Source organism: Vigna unguiculata, chromosome 7 (genome assembly GCF_037176805.1).
Source record: "Vigna unguiculata cultivar grain cowpea cultivar isolate G323 ecotype 2 chromosome 7, ASM3717680v1, whole genome shotgun sequence".
Taxonomy (NCBI): domain Eukaryota; kingdom Viridiplantae; phylum Streptophyta; class Magnoliopsida; order Fabales; family Fabaceae; genus Vigna; species Vigna unguiculata.
In genome coordinates, this window is record NC_140798.1 from 4,555,172 (window position 1) to 4,580,839 (window position 25,668).

The window sequence follows — 25,668 nt, forward strand, 5'->3', positions numbered from 1 at the left end:
ATTATAATATCATCAATTATTAATATAATTCAAAAAGATGCGTACACATGATAACGTTTGTGTTTACGCCAGTTTGGATAAATGACAATTCTCATAACATAACTATTCAATAACTATTCACGTAATTCTGAAAATGTTTAATGATTAGCAGTTTATTTCTTAAATTGATGTATTTTAATTAAATGTAAATAATATTTGTATTCAAGAACTACTCCATACAATTTTTAACAATTTAAAATTCTTTAAGCAGTTTTTATTCTTACTAATAGTTTAAGGGTGAAATTATGGGTTACTCCACCCTAAAATTTTCAAAATTGCGTGTCGAATATATACCTCCGCCTGCACTGCGACTCTGTTCCTCACTCCTTCAACCAAATCAAGTTTCAATCTCTAACCTTTCTTTCTTTTTCTTCATTACTTTGAACTTGATAAAATACAAATGTAAAGCACTTTTCTTATTGTTTCTCTGTTTTTAAAATCTCAATTCCATCATGTGAAGGAGAATATTAAATTCATTTTTTTTTTCAATTTGAATCCGGCCAAGGTACTGGCATCTGTTGAAGGTGATGCAGAACGATGGGAAATGATGAAGGCAGCGGAGAAGAGGAAATGGGTTCAGTGGTGGTTGAAAAAGTGGGAGGCAGATCATCGGCCACAACTTGTTTCTCAAGATATCCCCTCAAGTTCTTCATACCCTAAAAGGTTTTCTCTTTGATTTCACCAATCTTTGGTTCAAAAAAGGTTCATTTATATTCAAATATACTATAAACTGATATCTGATAATGTTGGGCTTGAATTTTGTATTAGCTTTTTTTAAAATTAATTTCAATTTTTGTTGGTTCATTATGGAAATATCTTTGACAGAATATGATGGTTGACTTCTTATTTATAGCTTTTTGATTCAAGGATGATATCCGATTATTATTTGTCAGTGTAAGTTTTTTTTTTTTTTTTTTTTTGCAGGAGCATTATAATTAGTCTCTTTTATATTGTTGTATAATTGAACATTGTTGAAATATTTTGTGTGCTAGTTACTTTATAAAATAAGTTTTGATTAGTTTGACATGGTAATACTTGTATACATCAATACTAAATCTAAATTAAATTCTTCTTACACTCTCAGTCATCTTTTGGATTAAGCTGCACATTTACATGTTTGTGTTATGAAACGATCTTTATGTTTTTATCAAATTTATATGGTTTATACCCTTTAAGTTTAAAAAACATTAATGTTTTGTAAGTTAAAAAATTAAATCTACATTCTTTTAAAATTTGGGAACTAAATTTAACATGAACTAAATTTAACATGTAAGTATAGAGAATTTGACCTCGTTTAATTGAAAGTTTGAAAGTGTAAACTAAAAAATTACGTTTTCCCCTTTAAAAATCTTAGCTTGGAATGCTAAATTTGTTTCTTTCACTGATTGCTTAGGTGGGTTCTTCCAAAACTGATGCTGTATGGGTTTATGCTCTCAATTATGGGGGAGGAATTGTATCTGTAAGTTTTGTATTTTTTTCATAACCCCCTTTCACTGTCTTGGTGTTTGCTTTTATTTGCATATGCTGATGGATTTGTGCTTACCTTGTGAGGTGTAGGGTGATCACATTTCATGCAAGTTTTGTGTGGGAGATTCTTGTACCATGGTGTTAACAACCCAAGGTTCCACCAAGGTTGACTAATTTATTGTTTTCTAAGCATAAGGAGTGGCAGAATCTCAAGCTTTCAGAGTATGATGGTTACCTTTTCATAATAGTAATGCTAAATGAAAATCAGAAATATAATCACGTTTTCTTTATTTAATAAGAATGGCTTTTCTCAGCCAAAGGGCTAGAACACAAACAAAACTTTTTATTTAGCCATAATTTGTCGCCCGTTCTGTTCAGTTAAGAGTTTCGTAATTTTTCTGTTTAAAGTTCTGCTATAAGATCACAGAGTACAGTAAATCTGAATGGAAAATTAATATATCAAGAAATCAGTTTTTCTCATTCCTTCTACCTCTTTTGTGTTTAATTCTGTTTTTAAACAATAGAGATAATGGCAGAACTTTTCCATGAACTAAATCAAAGTGGGAGCTTTTATTGCTTCATCATATTTAACTGAAATACTCCAAGTTATTCAAATATAGGATGGTGATTCAGTGAAACCTAATTGGAAAATGCAGAATTTAAAAATGCAATTTGAATTGTAACATTCTGTGTTGATAACCATCTTATTTCTACATTTAGCACTTTGTGACTCAACTGAATTGTAACATTTGAATTGTAACATTCTGTAGTAATGCAAGACCGTGAGATATTTATGATTACCTCTAATGTGACTCAACTTTTCCATCTTATTTCTACATTTAGCACTTTGTGTTACAATTATTATTGTAGGTGCTGTATCAAGCTGCTTTGGATCATACTCATCCCTCTATGAGATCATTGAGAAATTGTTTGGATAAAGTTTTGAACTATAAATCCTAAACAATGAGACATGTAACAACAAGGGTCTTGTGCACTTGTTATTATTCTCCATCCTTTTGTATTTCTCATCCCAAATGTTCAGTAATTTTTTCTTCAATACATGATTTCACATTTGTGTTGTGGTAATTGTGGATAATTATTCTGGTTTGTTTCCACATCCGAAAAGGTTCAAACCAATTGGTCAAAGACTGATTCAGACTATATTTTTTTCACAGACAGGTGTTAGTCGTATGGCTTCCAAGCTCTTCTTCTCCAGATTCAGTCGTCTACAGACTCATACGGCGTCGTTCTCAAAGCTCGACGATGACGTCGTCGCGGCACTTTGCAATTCCTTCAGAGCAAGACGCAACTGGGACTCCATAACTCACCAGTTCCGTTCTCTCGATTTAAACGACTCGTTGGTTCAACACCTCCTTATGCAATTCAATTCCCCCTCCGACGCAAAAGCCGCATTGGGCTTCTTCCACTGGGCCGCAACTCGGCCCAACTCCACCTTCCAGCCCACCACTCGCTCCTACGCCATCACCATCAACCTCTTGTTAAGAGCCAACTTACTCGTCCACGCGCGCGCTCTTCTTCGTTCTCTCACCAAAACAAACACTCACTCACATGCGGTTCCTGCACTCGTCGATTCTCTTCTTGACGTTCTCGTTTCAACCTCTCGCGACCTCGCTGTGAACCTTCTTATCCAAGCCTATGCAAAGGCCAGGCTAACGGACGTCGCCTTCCACGTTTGTCGCTACGTGGAGGAGCATGGAGTCTCCGTCACCGTCGTCAGTTTTAACGCCTTGCTTCACGCAGTGCAGAGATCTGAAAAATGTTTTCTCGTTTGGGAGGTTTACGAGTTCATGATTCGGAGAAGGATTTACCCTAATTTGACGAGTTTGCGAATCATGGTTGATGTGTTGTGCAAGGAAGGTGAATTGCAGAAGATTGTTGACACGCTGGATCGGATTATGCGGAGGAGTACTTTCCGTTCTCCTTCTATGATCGTGAATTGTAGTTTGATGTTGAGGATTTTGGAGAGGGGACGCGTGGCGGAATCGGAGAGTGATGTCGTGGTTTTGTTGAAGAGGATGTTGCAGAAGAATTTGCTTCACGAGAACATTGTGTGGTCTTTGGTTCTGCATGCGAAGGTTGCGTTTGGGGATTTGGATTCCGCATGGGGATTGTATGGGGAGATGGTGAGAAGAGGGTTTGAGCCTAACGCATTTGTTTACACGTCGTTTGTTGGAGCGTTTTGCAGAGATAGGAGAGTTGGGGAGGCTATTAGTTTGGTGCGTGAAATGGAGGGGAAGGAGCTAAGGCCATACGGTGAGACGTATGAGCATGTTGTTGCGGCGGATTCGGAGGAATGTGTGAGGGTTTTTGATGAGATGGTGAGGGTTGGGTTTGTGCCTGGTTGTGTGGTGTTTAATAAGGTGGTGGAGAGGCTATGTGAAAAGGGTGAAGTGGAGAAAGCGAATGGAATGTTAAGTGTGTTGATGGATAAAGGGTTTTCACCGGATGATGTTACTTATTCTCTTTTGATGCAGGGTTATACTAGAAAGGAGGAGGTTCAAGAGGTTTTGAAGTTGTATTATGAAATGGAGTACAAACGTGTGAATCCTGGGTTGTCAGTTTTCGTGACGGTTGTTCGGTGTTTGTGTCGGTGTGGAAAGGTTGAAGAGGCGGAGAGATATTTGAGGGTGATGAGAGAGCGGGTGGTGGCTCTGGATGCTTGTGTCTATGAGGAGTTGATTGATGGCTACATCAAGAAGGGGGATACTGCTAGGGCCCTTTACCTTCAGGAGGAATTGGCTTCTTTGGAGTTGTAAGTGACAATTTTGTTGTGCTAAAAAGAGGTGAAAAGACGGTAGTGATGGTTTTTTCGCAAAATGAAGATTCCTGCTGGCGGTGTGAAATGTCAATCTAGTGATATTAGTGCTGCTTCAAGGACAATGTGTGTTAGAAACCTGTTGCTAGATGTGGAATTGGCTAATGTGTATAATTTAGAAGTTGAACAGGTGCTTCTGTATGATTTTACTTATTTTGGGAAGGTTATGCACAAATTAGGGCCTTTGGACACGATGAGTATGTGTGGAAAGAAGCAATGCTTTTGGTGGAATGGGCTAATCTGTATAACTTTGATGTTAAACAACTGCTTTTGTATGATTTTACTTATTTTGGGAAGGTTATGTACAAATTAAGGTCTTTGGACCTGTTGAGTATGTGAGGGAAGAAGCAATGCTTTTGGACATCTATCTAGTTTTTGAACCAATGAGAGGGTAAGAGTCATCATAAACCCATTTTCCAACTGAAAAGTCACACATCTTCTTAGAATCTCTGTTGCTTTGGACCATCCTAACATCATCAGCTTGAACCAGAATGCCAGCCTCATCCTCCGGGTTCAGCAGGGACAATGTGCAGTGGACGAAGCACAGAAAAGTGCTGCACAATAACAAAGAGGAAAACAAGTGGATCTTTGGTGCTGCCATGGAAGAACAAAACTGTGAGAGAGCATAGAGTTAAAGTGTGAAGGGTTTATGTAGATTGTAAGGAGCTGGTGTTTGGAGGTAAAGTGTTTGATCAAGGCATGACTTGCGGTGGTTTGAAGGTGTGGACCATAGAGAGGTGCATTATGCATTACTTCTAATTGGTACCTTCCAATGAAAATAATTAAGAAGAAAAAAATGAGTCTCTTTGTGAGACAAAATTTGTTTAAAGTTATAAGTTTTTTCTAGTATCGTTACCTTGAACTTTTAAGAAATTTTGTATGCTTATACTTTAATAATTTATGTAGAAAGTTTATCTTCTTTTTTTTCTTTCACCTGTATTGCTATGGTCACTTTTTTTCTTCTTTAATGAGTGAATTCATCTTTGGAATTGAATATGGTTTGGTTGAGACAGGTGGGCATGTGCATTTGTTATTGTTTGTTATTGGCAGTGTGACATTTAAGTGCTTTCAGTTCTTCTTTTCAACTTTACCTTTACTAGGAAACCAAAATAAATACACTCATTACTAACAGTTTTGTCTTGGGTTGATGATGAGTGAGGTTTTTTTTTTTTTTTTTTTTTTTCTGATTCTAAGATCATGAAGTGATCACTTATTATCTTTGTTTGTTTTTTCCTCTGCATTTTAAGTTTTGTACCTTTTGTTGAATATGCAAATCTGTTTTGGTGTTTTATATGTCCCATGAAAACTTACTTATGCTTGATATGGAGAACCAAGATGGTTCTTGTGTATTGAAGTTGAATAAGTAAATAACAACATTTTTTTAAGGTGACCAGGGTAAGTGAGGGTTAAAAAAATTGAGAGATATAGTATTTTCTTTAACGTGTTATTTTGTTACTTTCTCGAACTTAAAAATTTAACTCCCTTTAGACTTAATCCATTAAGAACTAAACATGTCTTTAATTAAAGATTAAATATGTTTTAATCTTTAAATTATAACATAAAATAAAATTAGATTTCTTATTTATTCCAATTTTTAATTTAATCGAATTCTAAATTAAAAAATAAATAAATGTTGTCCGATTATCTCACGAATTTAAGCTTTTAATAACGTGACAAGATAATAAAATAATTTAACGATTAGATAGAAGAAAAGTTAAAAAAAAAAATTGTGAATTTAATCTTTATTAATAATTTAAAAGATTAATTCGATAGATTTAAAATAGAAGTTTTGGGGTAGTTAAACCCCACTAATTAACAAATATTAAACAAGTTTAATATTTAGACTAACTGTAAATGACAATTCTCATAACATCACTATTTAAGTAATTTTGAAAATGTTTAATGATTAACAGTTTAATTATTAAATTGATGTATTTTAATAAAATGTAAATAATATTGCAATATTTAAGAACTACTTAATACATTTTTTAACAATTTAAAATTATTTAGGCAGTTTTTATTCTTACTAATAGTTTAAGGGTGAAATCATGGGTTACTCCACCCTAAAAATTTCAAAATTGCGTGCGAATATATAACCTCCGCCTGCACTGCGACTCTGTTCCACTCCTTCAACCAAATCAAGTTTCAATCTCTAACTTTTCTTTCTTTTTCTTCGTAACCTTGAACTTGATAAAATACAAATGTAAAGCACGTCTCTTATTGTTTCTCTGTTTTTAAAATCTCAATTCAATCACGTGAAGGAGAATATTAAATACATTTTTTTTTTTTTCAATTTGAATCCAGCCAAGGTACTGGCATCTGTTGAAGGTGATGCAGAACGATGAGAAATGATGAAGGAAGCGGAGAAGGGGCAATGGGTTCAGTGGTGGTTGAAAAAGTGGGAGGCAGATCATCGGCCACAACTTGTTTCTCAAGATATCCCCTCAAATTCTTCATACCCAAAAAGGTTTTATCTTTGATTTCACCAATCTTTGGTTCAAAAAAGGTTCATTTATATTCAAATATACTATAAACTGTCATCTGATTATGTTGGGCTTGAATTTTATATTAGTTTTTTTTTAAAATTAATTTCAATTTTAGTTGGTTCATTATGGAAATATCTTTGACAGAATATGATGGTTGACTTCTTATTTATAGTTTTTTGATTCAAGGATGATATCCGATTATTATTTGTCTGTGTAAGTTTTTTTTTTTTTGCAGGAACATTATAATTAGTCTCTTTTATATTGTTGTATAATTGAACATTGTTGAAATATTTTTTTTTGGGCTAGTTACTTTATAAAATAAGTTTTGATTAGTTTGACATTGTAATACTTGTACACATCAATACTAAATCTAAATTAAATTCTTCTTACACTCTCAGTCATCTTTTAATTAAGCTGCAGAAATTTACATGTTTGTGTTATGAAACGATCTTTATGTTTTTATCAAGTTTATATGGTTTATACTCCTTAAGTTTAAAAAACATTAATGTTTTGTAAGTTAAAAAATTAAATCTACATTCTTTTAATGTTTGGGAACTAAATTTAACATGAAAGTATAGAGAATTTGACCTCGTTTAATTGAAAGTTTGAAAGTATAAACTAAAAAAATACGTTTTCCCCTTTAAAAATCTTAGCTTGGAATGCTAAATTTGTTTCTTTCACTGATTGCTTAGGTGGGTTCTTCCAAAACTGATGCTGTATGGGTTTATGCTCTCAATTATGGGGGAGGAATTGTATCTGTAAGTTTTGTATATTTTTCATAGCCCCCTTTCACTGTCTTGGTATTATGCTTTTATTTGCATATGCTGATGGATTTGTGCTTACCTTGTGAGGTGTAGGGTGATCACATTTCATGCAAGTTTTGTGTGGGAGATTCTTGTACCATGGTGTTGACAACCCAAGGTTCCACCAAGGTTGACTAATTTATTGTTTTCCCTTGTAGATTTTTTTTTTCATTATTTTCATCCCCCAAGTTTGGTTGTCCCTCTATTTGAGCTGACTTTTGGCCAGGGTGCTTACGTCCTATCATTGTTAAACTCTACAAAAGAGAGAAACATTGTGCTAAAACCGTGTGTTTCTGGGACAGCACGAGTCTTTGTTTATATTGAGAAAAAGGGATCACTACAATAAATAGTGCAGATTTGATATCCTCTAATACAAAGATATGGTATGGAAATTAATAAAAAATGTTCCTGATTATATAAGATTAGCTCTTTATTTCTATAATTATAACAATAATGATATATTATCTCTTAAATTTATGGCTTTTGTTAGAGTGAATTCCTGTCTTTTGACTTGGCTTATGTTTATATTATTGTTATTGATAATTTTGTTCTCCTTATTTAGGTCTACAAATCCGTGGGATCTAAGTGTTCTCAGCAAATATTAGAGGTAAAAGCAGAGTATTTTTTTTTTTTTTTTTGCTTTTTTGCCTTTAAGCTCATCATTATTGAGTTAGAGGAGTCATATTACATGATGAGGACAAATGATTAGGATTGGTTGTTTTTCGCTACACAATTCCTGATGTCAATTGCAAGATTTATGGCCATGACAAGAGTGTTATACTTGTAATAGGAGTCTAATAAATGGACATTTTTATGGCATAACACATTTACTTTTCAACAAAAATGCCTTGACGAACTTGAATTTTCATGGTTAAGATTTGACTATTGGTGAGTTTATTGGTTTCATGGGCCAACTGACAACTTTTGAATTCATTGTGTAGTAGGCTAGAGTTGGAAGCAATGCACTTTTAACCATCATTCCAGATCCAGTGACATGCTTTTCCACCGCAAGATACTATCAGAAACAAGTCTTCAATGTGTCTTCAGACTCAAATTTGGTCATGGTTGATTGGATTACAAGTGGGCGCCATGAAAGTGGCGAGAAATGGGATTTTGATCTATATAAAAGCACCAATAACATTTTCTTAGAAGATGGCCAACCATTATTTCTGGATACGGTAATTGTTTTAATGCTGTTCTTGTTATGCTTGTAATATATATAGTTTGTTAGACAATTAAATGCGTATACTATTAAAGAGGGTTGTGTTGTGTGGTTACATATAGATGAATTTGAAAATATCTGATGATAACTCAGTTGCAAAAGGGGTTTCTTTCCCTTGTTATAGTTATTACTTTCAAATAATAATTCGTTCTTGAACATTTTCTTCTGTATTTTCACCTTGAGGACAACCATTGACTACCTTAATAAGAAAAATGTTTTTACATGGAATGTTGTGTTCAAGTGACATTTGAGAAGTTAAAATCTGCCATGGCCTCACTACCAGTATTGGCTGTTCTAGATTTGTCCAAGCAGTTTATTGTAGAAATGGATTCAACCAGTGTTCTCTCAAAGTCTCACTCGAGGGTGGTATTTCTTGTGTAGAAATTTCTGTGAGTTTTCTGAAATGACAATGCTTCTTGTTACGAACAGACGTTATTAGAGAAAGAAAAAAATGGACTCATACAAGAGCACATGCACAATTACCAAGTAATTGCAATGATTTTACTCTTGGGGTGAGTGGTTTATTTTGTCTTACTTTTGGATTCATACTTACTGTATTATGAATTCATTATTCATGTACTATGTGATTTTTTAGGCCAAAAATGCAGTATATTCAGAATCTTGTGCAAGATAGCGTGAAAGAGATTATGTCTAAGCAATTACTGCATCCTTCTACATCTTTGAGTCACCATCACCAAAGAGAAAAAGCTGATCATTTCCTTACGAGACCAAGCTTCATAGCTTCCTGCAGTGCCTTTGGTCCTAAGGTTTGTTTAAATTATTTCAGATTCAACCAACACTGATTGTTTATCTAAAATTGTAAAATGTTAACTTTGTGATTCATCAAGCTGTAGGATTGGCTTCTCTTGTCTCAACATAGAGGAGTCAAGTTTGAAACACTTTTATTATTGGACAAATTTCATGAGTGATTTTTGTGCAGAAAACTGGTCTTGTTGTTCGAGTGGCTGCTGAGACAACTGAATCAGTCTATAAGTTTCTACGACTTCAGCTGGCTCCAATGGAGGCAATGATAGGTGTTCCACCATACAAGACAAGTGTTATATGAAACATTCATTTTAGTTTTAATTTCAGAGCTACATGTAATAATGGAGTTCAAACTGAGATTTTTTAGTCTTGTTCTCTGATCAGCATTAAAAATATATCATTTTAAAGTTTTAAAATCAGTGGTTATTATGGTATTTTGAAGACAAAGTGGAGGAAGAACACAGAATAAACCAGAATTTAAATTCTGAAAAATCATTTCAGAATCCAAATGAGTAATAATGAACTTATATAACATTCCTTTCATTCAAGAATCTGTATTTTCAGTTATCGATCTTTTATATCAGGATCAAACTTCTTTTACTCCCCGACGATATGGCATATTAATCATGTCATGAAAAAAAATCTAATCTAATAGCAATACAGTTTAATTTAAAGACTAAATCGCGATGTATCATCAAACAGTTGTTATTCAATGAACCAATCTTTTCTCAAGTAATTATAATTAAATTTTATAACATTTTTTTTATTTGTTATTTTGATTTTATTTCAATATTTGTTTTTTAGTTTTTAATTTCATTTTTCCCAAATTAAGACTAAATTTAACATCAAATTTAACTTTTATATAAATATCAGATTTTTATTATAAGTGATATTTTTATGATATATTTTTAACAATATTAAATTTATTTAAGTTTAAATTTTACATCAAACTCTATTTATTTATTTTAAAATTTTAAAATATTTAGTTTATAACTTGTTACAAAATTATTTTAAAATTTTATATTTAAATTTATAAAATTATTATTTTTAAACCAACTTTAACATTTTTATATAAATTATTTAAAACAATTTTGTAATAAGTTAAAATAAATATATTAAAAATTGTAAAACAAAATATAAATAAAGTTTAATGTAAAATATAAATTTAAATAAACTTAATATTGTTAAAATATTTAATAAAAATATCATTATAACATTTATATAAAAGTTAAATTTGATCTCAAATTGAAGATAATGAAATTGGAAATTTTTTTAAAAATTATGGACCAAAATGCAATCAAAATAACAAATATATGGACTAAATTGAGATTCAGAGAATGACTTGACACGTGTAACCATACTAACTTGATATGTGACACAATACTGACGTGATATGTTGCATAAATAATTTTTAAAAAAATAAAAGAAAATAAAAAATTCAAAAAAATGAGAAATTGATACGTGACATATTCTTAAGGAAAACGATTGTTTGACAAAGTAAATGTTACAAAGTTTTTGACAAACTGACGTGGCATATATTAAATGATTTTTTTGAGTTAAAAAATGGGAAACTGCACGTGTGAGAGAGAAATTGAAGAAAAGGGACGTGGTTCAAAAAATGGGATTGTCTCTCACAGAACTGCTCTCGCGCTGTAGTTCATTTTTGGCCCGCTCTTAAAGCTTTTCTTGTCCACGGTGAGAGAACCATTCTTCTGCAAATTTCCATTGATTAAACTTTCTGCTGCATTTACCCAAACCCATTATTGTTGCACATCGAATTCCACCTACAAGAAAGCAGTTCGTCCCGACGGTGGTAGACGAAAACACAGCGGAACGTTCCCGACGGTGGTTGACGGAAAGCATTGAAGTTGCAGGTTAAGATTTTCGATTATAAATCAATTTGGGGTTTAGGGTTTTGATTGGAAATCATGGCTTCTTGGAGTCGAATGTATTTTTAGGGTTTAGGGTTTTCATCGGAAATTGACGTGCTCCTTATGATATTTGTGACAACTTCGTGCCTTCAACTAAAACCTCCATTATATGAAGTACCTTCAACTGATCTTGGGCAAACATCAAATGCAACATCATCAAATGATGACAATTGATAACTTATGTTTGTTTTCATGTCTGAATATTTTGACGTAGTACCATGTTTGTTTAATGTATAAATGTTTAGGATTTCAACTTTTAATTAAGTGGCAAACACTAAGTACTTATATGGCAAAATCAGTTAGTCATATTGAACAACATGTTTTCATTATTTCAGTGCGTTATTGGGTATGCATGTTGTGGGCTGCAAATAAATCACTGGATTTTGTTTTGTCTTATGACGTTGTGGCATGCTCATAATGTTCAGAAATAAGTTCCTCAAAAAAATTGAAGGATGTTTGAATGCCTAACAATGAAAACAAGGATGCAAGTTTAAATGTCAATCACAGATTTCATATATGGCAAACGCGGTGAAATGTTTTGCACAACAAGTTTTGACGGACAGGTGGGAACTTCATTTGCATTTTCTTTTCACTAAACTTTTTTATTAAAAAATCAGTACAACTTTCTTGGTGTAGGAAAGATATGGGAAGCAGATAAATTTAAAAAATTATTTAGTTTCATAAAGGATGCAGGTTTAAATGGCAATTCGAAACTACTTGAATGACAAACGTTGTACAATGTTTTGCACAAAAGGTTCTCACGGACAGGTTGCAACTTCATTGGCATTTTCTTTTCACCAATCTTTATTATTAAAAAATCAGTAGAACTTATTTTGTGTAGGAAAGATATGGAAAGCACATAAATTTAAAAAATAATTTGGTTTGACTAAGGCTGCAACTTTAAATGGCAATGACTAACTACCTATATGGCGAACACTTTAAAGATTTTTGCACAACAAGTTTTGACGGACAGTTGACAACTTCATTTGCATTTTCTTTTCACTAAACTCTATTAATAAAAAATCAATAAAACTTTTTTGGTGTGACCTATATAAATGGAAAGCACATAAAGTTCCAAAATAATTTGGTTTCATAAAGTATGCAGCTTTAAATGGCAATCAGGAACTACTTAAATGCAAACGCCCTTAAATGTTTTGCACAACAGGTTTTTACCGACAGGTGAGAACTTTATTTGCATTTTCTTTTCACCAATCTATATTATTAAAAAATAATTACAACTAATTTTGTGTAAGCAAAATATGGGAAGCACATGAAGTTCAAAAATAATTTGGTTTAACTAAGGCTGCAACTTTAAATGGCAATGACTAACTACCTATATGGCGAACACTTTAAAGATTTTTGCACAAGTTTTCACGGACATGTGGCAACTTCATTTGCATTTTCTTTTCACTAAACTTTTTTATAAAAAAAATAGTACAACTTTTTTTTGTGTAACAAACATATGGGAAGCACATAAAGTTCAAAAATTATATTGCGAAGACTAAGGCTGCAACTTTAAATGGCAATGACAAAGTACTTAAATGGCAAACGCTGTAAAGGGTTTTGCACAAATTGTCCTCAGACAGGTGCCCATTTGAATTGGAACAAAATTTAACCAGGGATACATGCCTAACTTTCTTATCCAAATATTAGTGCATAATTTATGTGCCTGGGTATGTCCTTTACACATTTTGGAAAAAAAAAATTCAAATTTTAGTTGGAGATTACAGTGGTAGACATTGACAACTTAAATGGCAAATGCAGTTATTGTTTTTGGACCAATACAGATGTACATATTTGTGACACATCAAACCTGATAAATGACACTAATTTGGTCAACACAAAGTATCTATCTTATACATAGTAAGTACTTCAACATAATATTGTAGCAAAAGCTCTAACTGATGTCCCATAACAAGGTCTTGCAATGTCATAATAACATAAATACATCAACTATTTTCTCCACAAATTTGAAAAAAACAAGTACACACATCTATTTACGAAACTTTCGTCTCTGATATGTGGCAAATGGAGTTCGAATTCTTGCACTCTTCAAACATAATCGTGGTTGATGCTTCATTCGATCATACATATTGCTTTCTTCACATATTGTGTCTTCATTATCAAACTCTGTTGCTTTTTGAACTTCATCATCATGGTCCATATCTTTACCAAAAACGGAATAACTGTGTTGACCATTGCAACAACCGTTGACATCCGCAACACCATCGCCAATTATGTCATCAAAATACTCATGACTTTGATGGGAACGCCCTCCAGATCCCTCATTAAATTCACCTGTCCTATCAACAATATGCCTTTTCAATTCCTTCAATTGAGCTTCTAGTTCATCAATGAGTTGTTCTTGTTGATCTACCGCAAGTTCTAACCCATCGTTGTCTGTCACGTCTGCCTTCTCAGCAAAACCACGACCAAAGGCTTCAAAAGCTTCTCTAACAATTACATAACCAAACTCTTTTGGTGAGGCAACTACATCAAAAACAACCTGCATACATTTCCAAAATCAAGCCAAAAATCAGTGCATGTAATAAATAAACCATGTAATAATTACAAAAACAAAAATAACTTAATTGAAAATTACCAAATTCTTATTGAAACTTCGACTGATGACAAAATCGCCCACTTTCACATTCATCCAATGCAAAACACGTGGGAATTTGGTTGACAAACATCGACCCTTTTGGGACATAAGTTATCAGTTGAAGGCACGAAGCTGTCACAGATATCACAAGGAGCACGTCAATTTCCGATGAAAACCCTAAACCCCAAAAATACATTCGACTCCAAGAAGCCATGATTTCCAATCAAAACCCTAAACCCCAAATTGATTTATAATCGAAAATCCTAACCTGCATCTTCAATGCTTTCTGTCAACCACCGTCGGGAACGTTCCGCTGTGATTTCATCTACCACCATCGGGACGAACTGCTTTCTTGTAGGTGCAATTCGATGTGCAACGATAATGGGTTTGGGTAAATGCAGCGGAAAGTTTAATCAATGGAAATTTGCAGAAGAATGATTCTCTCACCGTGGACAAGAAAAGCTTTAAGAGCGCGCCAAAAATGAACTCCAGCACGAGAGCAGTTATGTGAGAGACAATCCCATTTTTTGAACCACGTCCCTTTTCTTCAATTTCTCTCTCACACGTGCAGTTTCCCATTTTTTAACTCAAAAAAATCATTTAATATATGCCACGTTAGTTTGTCAAAAACTTTGTAACATTTACTTTGTCAAACAATCGTTTTCCTATTCTTAACCCCGTTAAACCTAATTGTTACACACATTTTAAAAAATATGGAACTAATTGAAAGTAAAAAAAAAATCTTAGAGCAAGTATTTTAACCAAACTATTACTTCTCTGTTTTCATTTCCAATTTGTTCTAAATGAGAAAAATAGAAATAACATGCTTAAGCTCGTTGATGACAAAAACTAAAACAACATGAAGAACTCAAGCCCTAATTATAAAAATTCTCCCAATTTGAAAAATTAACGTTAATTAGTCATCTGATACAATATAACACACTCTAATACAACGTGACACAGAAAAAAAAAAACAAAACACAGAAAAAAATTCAATAAAACACGAATTATGAAGATGAGGACCGTTCACAACAAATACTATGAAAATAAACGAAAAAAATATTAAAGCCTTCTTCAAAAATTAAAATAAAATCAAAGAACAAAATCAAGAATTAAATCTTATTAATGAAACGGGTACTAAAGCAAGTAAAACACTGGTTCGGTCTTACCTCACTGCCATAGTCAAATCCAATTTTTCTTTTCGTTTCGTTTCATTTCCCGCGTGTCAATGGCAGACAACAAAAAGCGCCGGCGAAAGGATTCAACCGGTGACGAGCTCCCCTTCAAGAACAAGCTGAAACCCGACGCATCGATACTGGAAACCCTAAAAGACTTCTCCACCGCATCCTCTTCCTCCTCAGTCCCCCAAACCCTAACGCTCCAGGACCTGACCCTCCCGTTCCGGTGCCGTGAAGTGGCCGATCTGTCCCTCTCTTCGGTGCAGTCCAATATCGAGTCCCTCGTCCTGAGGATCGCGCACTCCATCATCTCCGGCCAGGGCTTCTCCTTCGATGTGCCGTCGCGCTCCGCCGCCAACCAGCACTACGTGGCGGAGCTGGACCGCATCGTGCTGAAGGAAAAGTCCTCCCAACGCCCCTTCGCCAACATCTCCACCGTGCGCAAGTCCGCCATCACCGCCCGCATCCTCCAACTCATCCACCAGCTCTGCCTCAAAGGCATCCATGTCACCAAGCGTGACCTCTTCTACACCGACGTCAAACTCTTCCAAGACCAGGTATCATCTATCTATTCATAGCATCCCACTTTTCCTCCAACCAATAAATAAAGGTTAATGGTTCCATTTTTGTTGTTCTGACTTTGAAAACCTTTACTTTTCATGTCTGCATTTACAGATTTGCATCATAAAACGGAAAAATTTAATGTGCAGAACTAATTTTTGCAGATGTGTAAACTTTTGTAGAAGAATTTCTGTAGTGTTAAATTCATGATTTGACTTCTAAATGTAGTGTTAAATTCATGTACTGACTTCTAATTGTAGTGTTAAATTCATGTATTGACTTCTAAAGCATGATATTCTAAATTCTGTATAAACTGATTTTAATTTATGAAGAATCTTAGGTTAGTTTACAATTTGCTTATGCTGTCAAGTCTAACAACTGACTGTGTTCTGTGTGGATCAACAGCTACTGGCCTGTTTCAATTTAACTGGTGGTATAAAATGTTGTTAGACACAAGTGTGTTAGACATTCAAAGAGAGAATTTTGCTGCATACAGTGGTCTCAATCATTTGTAGATTGCCATCCACGGGGGTCTATTATGCAGTGTCTACTAAAAGAATTTTTTTTAATAGTTGCTAAGTCTGTGTTTCCATGACTAGAATGCTAGTTAGAAAGATGGTAAAGTAATTGTACAGTAACAGAATTAGATTGTTAAACTATACAGGTATTTAGAAAATGTAGGGATGAAAAATGGAACCTTTTTAAAATCAGGGACAAAAAAAATATCATTAACTCACAAATAAATTATCATTTAGTAATTTTTCTCGTGATATTTTTTTTTTTAAAAAAAGCAATTCAACAAATTTTTTGTTAATCAGATCCAATCGGATGCTGTTCTGGATGATGTTTCATGCATGCTGGGATGCACTAGGTCCAGCCTCAATGTTGTTGCTGCAGAGAAAGGGGTGGTGGTTGGGAGGTTGATTTTCAGTGACAATGGGGACATGATTGATTGCACTAAAATGGGGATGGGAGGGAAGGCCATTCCACCAAATATTGACCGAGTTGGGGATATGCAGAGCGATGCTTTGTTCATTCTGTTGGTGGAGAAGGATGCTGCTTATATGAGGTTGGCTGAGGATAGATTCTACAACCGCTTTCCATGTATAATTGTGACTGCAAAGGGCCAGCCAGATGTTTCCACTAGGCTCTTCTTAAGGAAGATGAAGACGGAATTGAAGCTGCCAGTGCTGGCTCTGGTTGACAGTGATCCTTACGGACTGAAGATTTTGTCGGTTTATGGGTGTGGGTCAAAGAACATGTCCTATGACAGTGCCAACTTGACTACCCCTGATATCAAGTGGCTTGGGGTTAGGCCTAGTGATTTGGACAAGTACAAGATACCTGAGCAGTGTAGGTTGCCAATGACGGACCAGGATATCAAGACCGGGAAGGACTTGTTAGAGGAGGATTTTGTGAAGAAAAATCCAGGTTGGGTTGAGGAATTGACTTTGATGGTCAAAACTAAGCAGAAGGCTGAAATACAGGCTTTGAGTACCTTTGGTTTTCAATATCTTTCAGAAGTCTATTTGCCCTTGAAGTTACAGCAGAAGGACTGGCTGTGACCTGTGAGTAATGTAATATCAAAGAATTAGAATGATGCTTAGTCATGTTTTAGCATCTCCACCCAATTTATAGTGTAACATGATGAGTTCTGTAGTATCTTCATTGAAAAGATGTTTAAAAATTATGTTTTTTCAGACTGCTTTTATAATTTTGTCTTACTGTTTCTTCTTGTTCTTGCATCACTTATCAGGGTAAGACTCAACTACTCTTGAAATGCTCGTGTTTTGTTCGAGCTAGTTCCAAATTTGTACTGGATTGGCCTCGTGCAATTGTCTTCTACCAGTACAAGGTTGTTTGCTTATGAAATTGCGGCTGAACTTTTGAGTGATCTAATAGTATCTAAGAATTGACATGGTGGTTTTGCCACTACTTGTCTCAACAGCTTGGTATCATCTCTACCCAATCTACACTTGGAACATGGATGAGTTTTAAGTATCCTAAACTGTTCCAATGTTAAGTTTGTGGTATGTTTTTTCTGATTGTGTTTACAATTTTCTGTCTTGTTTTCTTGTTCACCTATGAGTAAATGTGGTACCGAGTTTATCGAATTATAAAATTTGAGTGCTTTAGAATTGCTTGACTTTCACTTGACTTTGTTCCTTATCCAGAACTGAATGGATTGTACATGGAAAGCAGTTGTAGAATCTATCATCAAAGGCATCATGTCATCGAGCTCACGAAAATAACCATTGCACAAAATGTTTGTAATTTTAAATAAATTGTTAAGAAATCATCTTCGACAATTCCATCTATAGGAAAAGAATCCAAATAGTATATAATTTTTCAAGTGAAACCATTTTTTAACACATTCTTACTGTTTTTACTCTTACAACCACGATCAACTTAAATGATTACTGTAACAAAATATTAAGTAATCCAATTTTATATTATTATATTAAATTAATAAAGGAAGTGTCATTTTTAAAACTGTCTTTTATTAATGATTTTAATATTTTTTTTCATTTTAATTATTGGTATAATAATTAATTTTCTAGTAATAAATTTCTTTTTATTGTTGCAAAAAAATACAAGAACCTCTAATTTATCTATATTTTTAGTAATAATAATATAGTAAAATGAATCAACGAGTAATGAATTAAATGAAGTTTTTATTTTTGATTTTGTTATGAGAACAAAATGAGATTTTGTAGGCATAATTTCTCATGAATTTTTGTCTCACATCATCACATGCAATGTGACAAGTCTGTGCGCGATTGTAAGAGTTTGTAGAATGTAGTGGTACAAAAACACTCTCTGTTTATTTCTTCGATATAAGGTATTATATAGCTAATACAAAAATGCGTGACAGAACTAAGCCTAAAGAATAGGAGTATCCCGTAGAGTAAGATTTATTAAACAGAAACAAAATAACCAAGAGAATAACAAATCTACTAAAAAACGGCTTCAATAATGCGTATTATTCTTGTGTTCGCATGCTTCACCAGATTTTCACATATATAAAACTAGCATGCAATGAAAGCTTTTGGGAATCAACATTCACGATTGAGGAGTGCAGAGAACAATACTTGTTTCCATTAATCAGAGAGAGAAAGCCACAAAAGATAGTGATCCATTGCAACAACATTGGAGAAGAAGATAAAAAGAAGAGCACGTCCAAAAGGTTTGGCTAGATGTTTCTGATTGATCTGAAAACTCTTTTGGGTGATTTGGTTCGCTATCTGTTTGTTTTTTTTCCCATTAACAAACAAAGTGCAGATAAGAATGCACGACAATGACACTGCTTCAGAAAACTAACCTAGCTAGCTTCACGTATATAAATTTACATATATGGGTGTGTCTGACTCGGATCCATGTCAATGTGATCACGTTTCTTCATAAGGAAAGTTATGAAATTTCTAACATTTGAGTTTTTGGTTTGCTGCGAAAACGAATCTGAAGCCTTAGAATATATCTGGTTAATACTGCATGTGCTATCTTCTGGGCGAGGTTTTGTTTGGATCTTTGTTTTTTTTGTGTTTTGTGATTCTGGGTAGTTGAGCTTTTCTGCTATAAATTGATTAATTTTGGTTGAGAAAATGACAGGAAGTGAAGTGAAGATTGAAGGGAGATGAAGAACTCTGGTTTGGAAAGTGGAATGTTCATTGACAGTGATGAAGATGTGGAGAATCATCAGCACAAAGATGATGATGAAGATGTTGAGAATGATCAGCACAAAGATGATGATGAAGACGTGGAGAATGATCAGCACAAAGATGATGGTGAAGATGTGGAGAATGATCAGCACAAAGATGAGAATGATGGAAACGATTCGGATTATTCGAATTATTCCAATGAAAACCATTCGAAGAGGAAACCCAGCAGCTACAGCATGGCATGGCCTCAAAGTTACAGGTCAGCTTCACCTCTGTGTGCATAGTGTGTTTCGATCTGTCATGAATGAGTGTGTTCTGGCTATTCATTTGACTTTTATTTGTTTTAATTTTTCATTTCTTAAAGTCGAAGGCTTTTCTTTCAAGGAAAATTGACTAATCATCGGTTGGAAAAAGAAGAAAAAGTAAGATGTTGGAATGGAAATTCAGAATGTGTATGCTTCCCACAGGTGTTTGTTAATCCTAGAGAGAGAAAAAGTGCTTATTAAAAAAGGGTGATGGTATTAGGTTAGTCTAAGAAAATGAAAAAAAGTGAGATAAGATAGAAGAAAAATAAAAATGGAAGAAAATGAGCGAGTAATACAGCAAATAGTAAAACTCCACTGTCATCCAATTAAACATCTTAAACATATTCACAACAGGTTTCTGATTATCAATTATAGTTTTTGACATTGATTATGTGTTTCACAAAATGTTTGTGGTGGTAATTGACTATATATCAGCCAAATTAATCTGATTTTGTGTGTAAAAGTTAATATTTGCGGAGAAATGAATGCTGTGTAGCCCTTTCTTTTTATCTTTTCCCACTAAAGCGTGTTTAAAAAACCAGAAAACACCTATTTCTGTTTTGGCCAATTGCTGATACGAAATATAATGGAAAGAAATTATGGGTGTAAGCAATATGAGACTCTCCATATATCATTATCCTTGTTGAATTTAGGAAAAAGTGCAAGCACACATAGCTTAGAGTTTGTCTTTTACAAACATGTCACATCATTTTTCTACCCTCAAATAATAACTTCTGTTACAAAAGCTCTTTTGGGGAACTAATGAAAGACACAACTTAAAACATTGTTTTTTAAGAAATCAGTTTTGTGTGGACCATTTTACTGTCTGAAGTAGTAAAAAGTGATGACAGAATCAAACTTTTTGTTCATCACCCTTGCTGGTTGAATATCTATTTCTTCATTCTCTCATTTTGGCATTTTGCTTGATGAATCTGAAATGCACCAAGTTGAAGTACTTATTTTGATGCAATTAATAATGTTTCAGGCAATCCATTGATCTATATGGTAGTTCACAGCTATCTAGAGAGTCTTCCATTAGGAGAGATCCTCCCAAGGTTTCTCATGAAGTTTACATACCTGGCCAATGCACTTTTCGACAAGCTGTGCTTAATGGTGGTAAGTATACTGATATCATGGCCCGCACAACGCCAAAGGATGTTCATTTCATGAGAAAGTTGCTGGAGAAACACCAGGCGAAGCAGCAGGCGGGAAAGGCTGGAGTGAGCGGCTCTGGGATGACCCATTGAGGCGGCGTACCGCGGAAGGCGTGTCGACCGGGGTTGCTGGCGAGGCGGCTGCTAATCCAGTCCAGGTTCTCAACATCCCTCCCACCACCACTACTGTATTCACTTCCGATCGTGAGGATGCCACTCGGAGGAAGAAAGGCAAATAGAGACATCGTGAGCCCTCCCCTTTTGCCCACTTTCCCAAACGAGGTCGCCGGGACCGCAGACGGTGTTTTTGGAACCGACCTCTGCATGGGCAATAATAATGCTTCACAAGGGGAAGTTGATACACATGCGGGATCTGCAGGCGGAGGAGCATGCCGAAGATCAAAGACTTTCTCCTTCTGCCGATCAAGAGAACATTGCTCGAGCTACCTCTGACCCTGATGATCCTTAGTTTTTTGTTTCGTCCTTCGTTTTGTTAGGAGTTAATAATGTTTTGCTTTTTTATGACATCATGGGTTAATCTCGTACGATCGGTATAGTTAGGCTTTTGTAATTGATTTTTGGGTGGAATTGAAGTGAATGCACACATTGTTTGAAAATATTGACAGCATTGACTCTTCTTCCTACTGTGAGGCTTCGTGATCCACGTATTCTCAGTACAAGCTTTATCCTATCTCTTTCTTTCCTTTTCTTCTGCAACAAAATATTATCTCAGTACATATATTATTGTACTTGAGTACTTAAACATTAATCAATCATTGAGAATGGTTTTGGTGGACTTATGATAGGAAATGCTTAAAAATGAAGATTTGGAAGCACCTGTTATAAGCTTTTTAAGATGTTATTGCAGCTTGTGGAGTTAATGCAACGGTTGTAGTGTGGTTGTATGCTTGATCTGGGTTTGCTTGGTAGACGAAGCTGCCATTGATCATATAGCCAAGGAACAACAACATTGAATCTTGCAACTTCTATAAAGAATTTCTTCAAATGAATGTTAAAAATATTTTTTATTTTTATCTTCGTATCTTATAATTTAATATTACCGTCAACAAAATGATATAACTATTACTTTCATCTTTTCGCTTCTAATTTGTCAGTGAACTCATGTTCTCAAATTTTCAACTCACGGTCAACTCATTCTTAGAGAGGAAAGAAAGAGTTCATCAGCAAGTTAAAAAATATTAGAAATGAAAGGAATGAACTGATGAGTTAGTTAGAAATGAAAAAATATATATATAATATGGTCAAGCCATCATTAAAATGATTTTTTTAATAAAAAATCAATTAAAAATATCCAAATTTACAAATACTTAAATTTACGTCATCTTTGTATGACCATTAGGCCATAAAATGCATAAGTCTTTTTAAAATAACAATATTTTCATCAACATGTACAAATCTTTTTACATGGATTTACATTAACATCTATCCTCTAAGCTTTCTGTAAAGTTGAAATAAGTTGTTCTATTCCTAGTTGAACAAAGTCTACAGTTGGAAGATGAAGACCTTGAGCATATTCATCTTCAGTAAAGTCTAATTTCTTCAGTGTTCTTTTGTAATTCGTAGCAGCTGATATTGGGTGAACTCTCGCAATTGAAACCTGTAAAAAAAAAAAAAAAAGAACTAAGTAAAAAGTAGATGCATGAATTCGTGATGGTTACAGAAATTTCAATACTAGTAAAATGTAAGAAAACAACAGATTTTAACAATATTAATGCAAAAGGAATGACCTGGTTTTGCAGAACTTTTTTTGAAAGTATTGAAAAGGGCGTTAGAATAAATTTGTTATTTGGTCAATATCCTTCAACACTCTCCTACCCTTCATCCCTTTAGCATCATATAGTTAAAATTTGGTATTCTTAAGTTTTTTGAGCAGTAAAGGTTCTTCATGGATTTCTAGTCATTATAGTCAAATTGTGTTTGAAGTTGCTAAGGAACTTACACAATGTCTATCCCCAAGTTCAAACATCCAAAATCTCCACTGTGTCATAACCTTCCCATTCACTTTAGCTGATATATTAGTCCAACTTGTGTGAGAAAACTCCACTTCATTCAACCCTTCAGTCAGTCCACTTCCTATAGCTTTAACATATGCTTCTTTTAGGCTCCAATACCTGCAAAGTAAATACACATTTGACTTTCAACAATGGCCTATCTTCAGTTCAAAAAACCATGTTACATTACAAAGAATGACTAGTTTGACAAATAAAAATACATTATCAGATCTGATACTACCACATTAATATATAAACGAAACAATTTCAGAGACCATATTATGCTCTGCGTTATACAGAAACACAATTTCTTTGCCAAATTGTGTTATACTGATAACAATAAATTGTACAGAAGCATAAAGTCACAGGTTAAAGTTGTTGGACATTTGGCATTGAATGTTAGCTGATGTCGTTTGTTAAGATGCTTTCACTTAAAGAGTGCAGTGACAGTCTTAAAAGTGTCCACCAAGCAATTTGTTATTCATATATTTGATGGTTTTGTCCTAAAAATGACATTTCAGTCAGAGAGGAAGGTGTTATGATAAACTTTTAAGTGATTTTTAACTCTTAGAAGTACCAAAACAATAATAAATCAAAATTACTAGAAATTATTCCAATTGAACTACTCCTAGACAGTTAACAAAAATGGACAGGTAAAGATAATATAACATATCATACCTGTAAAATTCAATTAATACATCATCATCAGAAGTGCCAGCCGAGACTATGTTATTCCATTCCAAACATGAAAAGTATGATGAGAAGAGTTGAATGAATCCTGTAATTGTTTCTCTCTGTGGAACATCATAGGAGACAATGTCTACCCCCACAAGACATACAGGTTCAGATGCTATGGCCACATAGTCACCATGATGTGATACATTGAAATTAAAATTTGGGAATCGAAGACCATCATAATCCTGAAAGGAAAGAAGATATAAATAAATAAATAAGCTACCACAATAATAAGATAACATGAATACATGATTTAGGAAACAACATTGAGTTTCTTATTCAACACACACATATACATAACAAACATTGGTTGCAACTAAACTACTCTATGCATAACATGATTCTACTATATTGCTATAACAAACCCTTAAAGTTATTTGTATCATGCATTTACTTTGGCTAGGTCCATAACATATCATCATTAGTCATCTTTGATTGTTCTAGGGAATGCTCATACCAAATAGGGTTTGCCTTCCAAAGTTCGTTTTATGACAATGTCAGGAAATGGGATTTGGAACACATCATGAACAAGAACGTACTGAAGCATGCGGCTGACAAGTGCACGTTTTCTGTCTTCCAATTTAACAAACCTACCAATACACAACAACTAGATCACTCAATGGATTCATCAAAACCCTTTTGTACAAGTTTCTGAACTTAAAAAGAAAAAAGGCTACCTAAAAAGTCAAAATCACTTGATTTCACCTCAAGTGGGTGCCAAAACTTCATCTTCGTATACAGAAAAAGGAAAAAAAAATCTTTTATTCAATTTGGGGGACCCTTGTGGATACACTTGAAAATAAGATTGAAAGGGAAACAAAGAAGGAAACACAAATTTTTAATTTTTCAATTTTCATCTCTAAATCCTAATTCTCAAACTTATTCTTTAGACTTAATCGCTCGAGCTGATACAAAAGCATTGTTCATATAACAAAAAGTGGTTATGAATTTGAAACAGAGGGGTGGAAATTAGAATGATTCAGACATAGATAAAGACAGAGAGAGAACCTGGTAACAGAGGAGTGTTCGTGGGACGGAAGTAGGGAGAGAGCGAAGGAGAAGTGAGAGGGGAGTGGATCCCACTCTGATAATTTCACCACCCATCTCCTCACGCCTTCCTCCATTCTTAACCAAACACCACTACATATTGGCCATTTCTGGTTGCACCTCCCTTTTTTCTTCCTGCACCCCCACAAAACCCTAAGGAAATTGCAACAGAGAAAGAGAGGGAGAGGGTGGTTACTAGGAATGAAAACCCCTTTCTCCAATTGGCCGTGTCCGGCGTCGGGGTGCAGCCTTAACGGAGGTGGTTAGGTCACGCTGGAAATGGGAACGATGATGAGGAGCTGCAGGCTTCGGTGGCCTCTCGCCGGAATCGAAGATGGTGGAGGCTTCGTCGGCGATGCTGAGGTCCAGAATCACCAAAATCATGTCCCGTTCCGGTTGAAATTTTTGTAATAAAAAGTGACAAAGGATAAAATAAGGAAGAATGGGGCGTGAAGAATGATGAAGTCAGGATCATGTACCGGATTCACTGTTCCGGAATATTTTTTCTAAGCATTCGGGAATAGACCTATCCGAAATATATTAAATAAAATTTAGGTTTAATACATATTAAATAATCTGGTCTTTCAGTATTTAAAGTTTTAATTTGATTATGATTTTTATAAAATTAATGTAATTTAATTTTTAAGTAAATTAATGATTTTTTATTAAAATTGATTATATAATATTCATCGTATCAATAAGTTATTCTTATTAATAATTTTACTTTTGATGAACAAATCTTTGATCATTTTAAAAATGTAACAAAAAAAAAACAAATTCCATTATTATTTAAAAAATGAGACCAGATTGAATTGAAACATGAAAAAACTAAAAAACTAATCTGATATTTTAAAAAAAAAAAAAAC

At 34.1% G+C, this 25,668-nt stretch overlaps 6 protein-coding genes across 10 annotated transcripts; 4 read left to right on the forward strand and 2 right to left on the reverse strand.

The window, feature by feature from the left end:
* The first annotated feature begins 1,596 nt into the window (after positions 1 to 1,596).
* Positions 1,597 to 5,271, forward strand: LOC114190033 (pentatricopeptide repeat-containing protein At3g61360-like). The gene is made up of 2 exons (XM_028078783.2): positions 1,597 to 1,728; positions 2,682 to 5,271. The coding sequence occupies exon 2, from the start codon at positions 2,697 to 2,699 to the stop codon at positions 4,281 to 4,283; it is 1,587 nt and encodes a 528-aa protein (XP_027934584.2). The 5' UTR covers positions 1,597 to 1,728; positions 2,682 to 2,696; the 3' UTR covers positions 4,284 to 5,271.
* On the forward strand, positions 1,597 to 10,034 carry URED (urease accessory protein D). 3 transcript variants are annotated; one of them, XM_085675880.1, is made up of 9 exons: positions 1,597 to 1,728; positions 6,647 to 6,809; positions 7,521 to 7,586; positions 7,686 to 7,760; positions 8,194 to 8,238; positions 8,576 to 8,809; positions 9,283 to 9,365; positions 9,449 to 9,620; positions 9,794 to 10,034. In XM_085675880.1, exons 2-9 carry the CDS (start codon positions 6,684 to 6,686, stop codon positions 9,917 to 9,919), a joined length of 927 nt encoding a protein of 308 aa, XP_085532006.1. In that variant the 5' UTR covers positions 1,597 to 1,728; positions 6,647 to 6,683; the 3' UTR covers positions 9,920 to 10,034. The 3 variants fall into 3 exon arrangements, with proteins under 3 accessions (XP_085532006.1, XP_027934590.2, XP_027934588.2); XM_028078789.2 differs by lacking the exon at positions 1,597 to 1,728 and adding an exon at positions 6,346 to 6,484; XM_028078787.2 differs by lacking the exon at positions 1,597 to 1,728 and adding an exon at positions 6,389 to 6,545.
* A 3,337-nt stretch (positions 10,035 to 13,371) lies between these two features.
* On the reverse strand, positions 13,372 to 15,161 carry LOC146884546 (uncharacterized). Its single transcript, XM_085675367.1, has 3 exons — positions 14,420 to 15,161; positions 14,152 to 14,283; positions 13,372 to 14,055 (listed from the first exon to the last, which is right to left on the reverse strand). Exons 2-3 carry the CDS (start codon positions 14,257 to 14,259, stop codon positions 13,543 to 13,545), a joined length of 621 nt encoding a protein of 206 aa, XP_085531493.1. The 5' UTR covers positions 14,260 to 14,283; positions 14,420 to 15,161; the 3' UTR covers positions 13,372 to 13,542.
* A 136-nt stretch (positions 15,162 to 15,297) lies between these two features.
* RHL2 (Spo11/DNA topoisomerase VI, subunit A protein) lies at positions 15,298 to 17,837 on the forward strand. 2 transcript variants are annotated; one of them, XM_028078785.2, is made up of 3 exons: positions 15,298 to 15,886; positions 16,709 to 17,458; positions 17,647 to 17,837. In XM_028078785.2, the coding sequence occupies exons 1-2, from the start codon at positions 15,380 to 15,382 to the stop codon at positions 17,453 to 17,455; spliced, it is 1,254 nt and encodes a 417-aa protein (XP_027934586.2). In that variant the 5' UTR covers positions 15,298 to 15,379; the 3' UTR covers positions 17,456 to 17,458; positions 17,647 to 17,837. The 2 variants fall into 2 exon arrangements, with proteins under 2 accessions (XP_027934586.2, XP_027934585.2); XM_028078784.2 differs by having other exon boundaries at positions 16,709 to 17,837.
* A 1,622-nt stretch (positions 17,838 to 19,459) lies between these two features.
* Positions 19,460 to 21,101, forward strand: LOC146884547 (uncharacterized). The gene is made up of 2 exons (XM_085676190.1): positions 19,460 to 19,808; positions 20,840 to 21,101. Exons 1-2 carry the CDS (start codon positions 19,525 to 19,527, stop codon positions 21,099 to 21,101), a joined length of 546 nt encoding a protein of 181 aa, XP_085532316.1. The 5' UTR covers positions 19,460 to 19,524.
* LOC114190038 (uncharacterized) lies at positions 20,452 to 25,305 on the reverse strand. 2 transcript variants are annotated; one of them, XM_085676189.1, is made up of 8 exons: positions 24,764 to 25,305; positions 24,213 to 24,345; positions 23,699 to 23,940; positions 22,969 to 23,140; positions 22,533 to 22,626; positions 21,846 to 21,944; positions 20,932 to 21,719; positions 20,452 to 20,786 (listed from the first exon to the last, which is right to left on the reverse strand). In XM_085676189.1, exons 1-6 carry the CDS (start codon positions 24,877 to 24,879, stop codon positions 21,886 to 21,888), a joined length of 816 nt encoding a protein of 271 aa, XP_085532315.1. In that variant the 5' UTR covers positions 24,880 to 25,305; the 3' UTR covers positions 20,452 to 20,786; positions 20,932 to 21,719; positions 21,846 to 21,885. The 2 variants fall into 2 exon arrangements, with proteins under 2 accessions (XP_085532315.1, XP_027934591.2); XM_028078790.2 differs by lacking the exons at positions 20,452 to 20,786; positions 20,932 to 21,719; positions 21,846 to 21,944 and having other exon boundaries at positions 22,353 to 22,626; positions 24,764 to 25,303.
* Between the last annotated feature and the right edge of the window lie 363 nt (positions 25,306 to 25,668).

Excerpts from the sequence above, each read along its gene's own strand:
- LOC114190033 (XM_028078783.2), top strand. The coding sequence starts at position 2,697 with ATGGCTTCCAAGCTCTTCTTCTCCAGATTCAGTCGTCTACAGACTCAT.
- URED (XM_085675880.1), top strand. The coding sequence starts at position 6,684 with ATGAGAAATGATGAAGGAAGCGGAGAAGGGGCAATGGGTTCAGTGGTG. Across the intron at positions 8,810-9,282 it reads AACCATTATTTCTGGATACG|ACGTTATTAGAGAAAGAAAA; the intron begins GTAATTGTTTTA and ends TGTTACGAACAG. Across the intron at positions 9,366-9,448 it reads GCAATGATTTTACTCTTGGG|GCCAAAAATGCAGTATATTC; the intron begins GTGAGTGGTTTA and ends GTGATTTTTTAG.
- LOC146884546 (XM_085675367.1), bottom strand. The coding sequence starts at position 14,259 with ATGTCCCAAAAGGGTCGATGTTTGTCAACCAAATTCCCACGTGTTTTG. Across the intron at positions 14,056-14,151 it reads GAAGTTTCAATAAGAATTTG|GTTGTTTTTGATGTAGTTGC; the intron begins GTAATTTTCAAT and ends AAATGTATGCAG.
- RHL2 (XM_028078784.2), top strand. The coding sequence starts at position 15,380 with ATGGCAGACAACAAAAAGCGCCGGCGAAAGGATTCAACCGGTGACGAG. Across the intron at positions 15,887-16,708 it reads TCAAACTCTTCCAAGACCAG|ATCCAATCGGATGCTGTTCT; the intron begins GTATCATCTATC and ends TTTGTTAATCAG.
- LOC146884547 (XM_085676190.1), top strand. The coding sequence starts at position 19,525 with ATGAAGAACTCTGGTTTGGAAAGTGGAATGTTCATTGACAGTGATGAA. Across the intron at positions 19,809-20,839 it reads GCATGGCCTCAAAGTTACAG|GCAATCCATTGATCTATATG; the intron begins GTCAGCTTCACC and ends ATAATGTTTCAG.
- LOC114190038 (XM_028078790.2), bottom strand. The coding sequence starts at position 24,879 with ATGGAGGAAGGCGTGAGGAGATGGGTGGTGAAATTATCAGAGTGGGAT. Across the intron at positions 23,941-24,212 it reads TGGAAGGCAAACCCTATTTG|GATTATGATGGTCTTCGATT; the intron begins GTATGAGCATTC and ends CTTTCCTTTCAG. Across the intron at positions 22,627-22,968 it reads AACTTGGGGATAGACATTGT|GTTTCAATTGCGAGAGTTCA; the intron begins GTAAGTTCCTTA and ends TTTTTTTTACAG.